Genomic DNA, 6,041 nt, shown 5'->3' on the forward strand with positions numbered 1-6,041 from the left:
ATTGTGAGATTTGTTGTAAACATGTTTGTTTAGTTTGATTAATAATGTCGTTATAGGTTGGCAAGTGATAACATTATTTTGAGGATAGTATATGCTTGGTTGTCATGACTTATTCCCAAAGAAATTATAATTGAAAATTACGAATTATGGATCTTACAGAAAGATGGATGAGAGATGGACTAATGAATAGGTTTTCATAGAAAGGCTTGCTTGGGCTTAATGCACTATAACTATTGAGCCTATGCGTCCGTCATGGCTCTAGATTGGGTTGTGACAACTCTATTACCTATTTTGACTACAGATTTGTAGCTCTTGTCGAGATAAGCAAACACAAGTTCTAGTTTATTAATGTGGATGGAACACCCACTATTTATTAGCTATTCACTGTTATTCAACATCATGAGAAAAATTTGTCAGTGCCATGGAAAGAGTTTCTTTTGCTTTCTCGAAAATCTCAGTAACTTGAGTGGGCTTATCTGCTGTAAATGGCAGTTTGTCTTGATTGATCACTTTTGATGTCTTTTTGTTTTGTTTGGAAAGAGTGATAAAGGGAGAGGAAGGAATTTGAGGAATGAAGGAAGAAAAAAGCGTGGGTTTATAGAAGAAATAATTGGAGGAAAAGAGAGCGGGAAACTGTGAAATGAAAAGAAAGGAAGAGAAAAAGAATTCTAACAGTGAGCTGAAGAGAAAAAAAGAGAGTAAAAAAACACATAATGGGACAAGAGTCACTTGTCCTGAAAGATCCAACTTTGAAGAAATGTGTTCGATAGGGAGTCTCAGCAGTGGGAGAGCTTTAATAATCTTCTCAACAATCAATTCCTTCACAGTGACTTCCATTTTAAGCTTATTTGGAAAAGGGGTCCCGAAGGTGACTATACACCCAAATCCTTCTGCTTAAAGTGTGTTTCCTCTTTACTCTCCTGATAGTCATCATTAGAAACTTGTATGGACCGACCTTGCCCTACTGAATGTAGAAGCTTTATGTTGGCAGATGCTTCATGGCAGATTGGCCGTGAAACATACTCTTGTGAGCAAAGATATTATTAGTGATAATGCGACTACATGCCTCCTCTGTAGACAGGAAACGGAAACTGTACATCACCTATTTTTTAGCTGTGTTAAGACTTGGATTTTGTGGAAACAATGAAGTGCTATGTGGAGCTATCGTTGGGTAATGCATAATGACCCCTTAGTCTGTTTCCTATCTTAGTTGGATGTGGCTGATACACTCAATAATGGCTTGGTTTTGAAAGTGGCATGGCACGCCATTATATAGACCATCTGGATGGGAAGAAATGAGGTTGTCTTTAACTGCAAACCATGGGATAGTGCACAAATTCTGGAACTCACAAAAATCAGAGTAGCTTTCTGGATAAAGGCAATGCGGCCAGAGATTAGTGTCAAAATTGGTGATCTTGCTAGGCAGCCAAACGAAGGACTTATCCCCCAAAAATCTCTAGCACCTAAAAAGAAAGAAATGTGGCTCAGGCCAGCTCAAGGGACCTTGAAGCTCAATACTAACAGGGCATCCAGAGGCTACCCAGGAGATTCAAGCAAATGGGGATTCTAAGAAATGAATGTGGAGACATTCTCATTCTCTTCTCTAAGTTTATTGGAGTCTCTGACTCTAACAAGGTTTGAGTTGTTTGCTGTCAAAGAAGCTGCGACCATCGTTGTAGTGTCCAAATGGATTTCTCACTCCCTTCTCAAATGTGATAACTGTAATGTCGTTACATGAATTTCCAGCCCACAGAAGGTTCCTTGGAGGTTGCAGACCTGTGCTGTCCTCGACAAAATCAATAGGTGGAACATTAAGCATATTACCCGTTCAGCCAATCAAGAAGCTAATTCACTTACAAAGGAAGGGGTTCTCAAAACCTATGATCTTTTGCGGGTCAACCACAGAGAAGCCTAAACCCGTTTTGCTTTTGGTTTTCTGGTTCCTTTTCTCCCCTTCAATGCTGATTGTTAATTTTTATTCTCCTTTTTACAATTTATCCCCCTTATGCCTACTGCTTTTTGTTTTTATAGTCTTTGTGGTTTATTGCCACTTCTTAGGTGATAGGATTTCAAGGTTATGGTTTGTATAGAGTTTGTATATAATGATGTTGAATCACGATGATCCGCTGCAACCTTTTTTTGTTGGTTGCACATGAATTTTTTTACTGGGATATACTTACCCCCCTTTTTTGTTAAGGTATATAATCATAATTCATTGCTTCTTTAAAAAAAGATGCAAGAAGAGTAAAATAAGAATAATTTTCATGCCATGTCATTAAATAAATAAAAATATTAATAGTTAATTAATAGTAAAACTTATATGTCTAGCAATATGTATAATTTTAGGATGGAATGTTCATTTCCAACACTAATAAACCAACAGTATATTATAATTCAAACCTAAAGAAATAGAGATTTTATTTTAAAAAATGAAAACAATTCCTATATCACCTTTCAAATATTGGTGTTTAGACCTAATTGTAAAGGAATAGGTAAAACAAGTAATGATAATACACGATTGTTAGTTTCATTAACTTCAATCCCATGGCCATCACCGTGTTGGTACATGCACTGAGCCATCCTTGCCACGTTCAGTGCCATTTGAATAAATGTCTGTGAAAAAGCGGATTGAGCAATTCGATTTTCATTCATGCTTTTCCATGTTGCATCAATCAAGTTCTTTACGTAGTGACGGGCTTCTTCTTCAGAAAAGCTAGTTTCATGCATGTAACATTGGATTGATTTCATAACATCACCTCTTTGCAACTCGTCCTAATTAATAATCAAACAAATCCAAAGCAAAAGCATTAGATCAATATATTTGAATCACATTTTGAGTCATATATCATCAAATATGATTTAGAAACATTAGGTTTTACATAATGACTATATACATATATATATATATATAAACACCCACATATATGTATTGCATACCGATGATGTTGCAAGATCATTCGCAAGTCGTAAAATCATAGACGTAGAATAGACAATATGGGAATATTCCTTCAAGCATTCCAAGCACTCTTTTCGTATTGAATTTGTTGAGATATAAGCATGTGATAGCATTACGGGAGCGGAACCCGAAATCCATGCATTGTCAATGTACTCTTTTAAGGTCGGTGTGTATCCACCATGATACCACTTTGCCTCCACTAGGTAAGCTTTACATAGGTCTGCCCACTGAATATGCATGATGAAACAATAATATATATAATTATAATCTAAAAGGTAAGGAATGCAGAAAAACAAATCATGAAACAAAACTAAGTTAGATTTAGAAAAGGGGTTTTAGTACCATTTTCCTCAAGAACGGAATGGAATCAAATCCTTGTTCCTTAATAGTGTCGAAAGCCATTTCGTTTATGGAGTTGTAAAGAGCAAGGAAACATATCTTCATATATTCTGGGAGCAGCTCCATCGCATTGACATCCCATCTGAAATTACGTATAGTATACTACCGCTTACTCAAAACGTCAAACAGAACATAAGTAATAGTCAGAATTACCAACCTCTCTACAGCTTCAGTGAAGAGCTCTAACTCATCCAAAGTACCGTAAACATCATAAAGATCATCTATAATTGTTATTAGTGCATTAATCTTTGTCAGAGTTCTTCTAGCATGACCAAATTGAGGATCAGATGCTACTCCAACAGTCCATAAAAAGTTCCCCATCAACCTGTCTCTGGCAAAGGTTAGCTTTTCCCCGAGACCTAAATCACTCCACCACCTGCAGTTCGTGTCATGGAGCAAAGTTTTGAAGTTACGATTTTAATTCAAGCACAAAGAGAGAGTTTCATAGCAACTATATAAGCCAAAGAAAGCTACAATCTCACCAACTTTTCTTCAGATTGGCAATTTTCTTTGCAAAGTTCGCAGTTGATAGAAGGAAGAAGTTTTGGTGGCCTCTGGCCAGGTGGTAATTCATTTTGTATATCTGCTGTGCATAGTTTGGGATATTTTATATTTACTTAGATATTTTGTGCAATAATATTCTCTTTTGGTTGGGAAAAAAATAGAAAAACAAAAAAGAAAACTCTTTATGGCTACTAATCGAAGTAAGGCAGAGTCTCTATCCATAACGCTTTCAGATTTAGATTCATCCACTTACTTCGAAGCATATCTTAGATCATCCTGGTGCACAGCTTGCACCATATTGAAGTCCAATTTAGCAAGCTCCGAAAGAATAGGAATTTTGTCCTCTCGTCTCTCATACGCATCTATGAACCACCTTGCTTCCAGCCTTTCAATCCTCCAATGTAGCGGAAGTTCCAAAGCATGCTCCACTAGCATAAATAGATATTCATCTTTGTTTTGCTTCAGACATTGCTTAAGATGTTCAGCTGCAAAATCTCTTGCATTCTCCAAGATGCTTTCACCCTCTCCCAAATGGTATGAAGCTTCATACAAGTTTAGCAGCCCTTTGCAATCCTCACAAAGACCTGCCTTGAAGTTCCCCATCTCATCCATGAAACTAGAGAAAACATCTACACGTAACAATATTCTCATTCTAATTATTATAACCAGTGACGGAGTTAGGATTTTAAATTTGAGAGCAAAAACAAAAAATTTAATATTTAGGAGACAAAATTATAAAATTTGTTAAAAAATAAAGATAAAATTATAAATATTTAAAACAAAAACAAGGAAAATATTATAAACGTTTGGAAATTGTGGGAAAGAGAGGGGGGGCGGAGGCCCCTACTGGCCCCCCTCCCTCCGCCTCTGATTATGACGATCTTTACAGAATCTTATTCTAGAATTACTAGGCTTTTTAATTACCTGGAGTTACTTTATACCCGTGCTGCCTTTGGAGCCTAAATTCAAGCGCTGTAGCATATAAATTGCCTTTCTTCCACACAATATTGCTCTCTTCAGCCTTTACACTCTCCAAAATTCTCTTTATGTCATTCTCATAGTGATAAGATAATCCGAGCCTCTGCAAGGTATCGACCAGCTCAAGTTTCTCTAAGGGATCTGGCACTTTGTCAAGCATCGTTCTCACTTCTCCAACCAGTTCCATTGCTCGTTCATCACATGATTCCCCCTATATAGAAAGCAATTCTGCCAGCTTGATAAATTATTGCATAAAATGTAATCTTTATGCTTAAAATTTTTTGGGTATTTTAACAACTTAAAATTACATATATATATTTATACCACAAAATCGCTTTGGAGGGACTGAATATAATCGTCCTTCCAAATAGGAGGATGGTAATTGGCAGTTCTTCTTGCAATTTTTTCATCAAAAACTTTGGCGGTAGCAACGAGTTTTCTAGCTTGGGGGACAATGAACTTGTTGGCGTTTGATCTATTTGAGATGTCTTTGCTATGCGTTCTGTTGAAACAGCTGGCAGGGACTGAAGTGAGGAAATGAAGAGACATGGCGAAAGCTCCAATTTACTACTACAAAAGATAGATTTAGCTTGGTGTAAAAAACTATACATGCAACTATATATATATATATATATATATATATATATATATATATATAATGTAAGCTATCTTTTTCTCTTTTTTTGCACCTTTAATAATTGTTCAAGAAAGAACCTGTTTGTCATGCGTTTGGTGAAATGAAAAACTCTACATATTTAATTTTGAAAAGATTTATAACTGTCTTGAATGTGTTTGTCATCAAATTTAATTTTGAAAAGACTTATAACTGTCTTGAATGTGTTTGTCCTCAAATTTAATTTTGAAAAGACTTACAACTGTCTTGTGTCACGGGATCTTGAATGTGTTTATCCTGAAATTTAATTTTGAAAAGACTTACAATTTTCTTAAATGTGGTTGTTCTCAAATTTAATTTTGAAAAGACTTACAACTGTCTTGTGTCACGGGGTCTTGAATGTGTTTGTCCTGAAATTTAATTTTGAAAAGACTTACAAACTGTCTTGAATGTGTTTGTCTTGAAATTTAATTTTGAAAAGACTTACAATTGTCTTAAATGTGGTTGTTCTCAAATTTAATTTTGAAAAGACTTACAACTATCTTGTGTCACGTGGTCTTGAATGTGTTTGTCCTGAAATTTAATTTTGAA

At 35.6% G+C, this 6,041-nt stretch overlaps 1 protein-coding gene across 1 annotated transcript; it reads right to left on the reverse strand.

Moving 5' to 3' along the window:
• Positions 1 to 2,250: 2,250 nt before the first annotated feature.
• On the reverse strand, positions 2,251 to 5,536 carry LOC110409723 (terpene synthase 10-like). Its single transcript, XM_021419168.2, has 7 exons — positions 5,162 to 5,536; positions 4,784 to 5,048; positions 4,113 to 4,488; positions 3,513 to 3,731; positions 3,299 to 3,437; positions 2,938 to 3,183; positions 2,251 to 2,772 (listed from the first exon to the last, which is right to left on the reverse strand). Exons 1-7 carry the CDS (start codon positions 5,384 to 5,386, stop codon positions 2,455 to 2,457), a joined length of 1,788 nt encoding a protein of 595 aa, XP_021274843.1. The 5' UTR covers positions 5,387 to 5,536; the 3' UTR covers positions 2,251 to 2,454.
• Between the last annotated feature and the right edge of the window lie 505 nt (positions 5,537 to 6,041).

This window comes from Theobroma umbraticum, unplaced genomic scaffold (assembly GCF_002168275.2).
Source record: "Theobroma umbraticum cultivar Fairchild unplaced genomic scaffold, ASM216827v3 scaffold_44.0, whole genome shotgun sequence".
NCBI classification, from domain to species: Eukaryota; Viridiplantae; Streptophyta; class Magnoliopsida; order Malvales; family Malvaceae; genus Theobroma; species Theobroma umbraticum.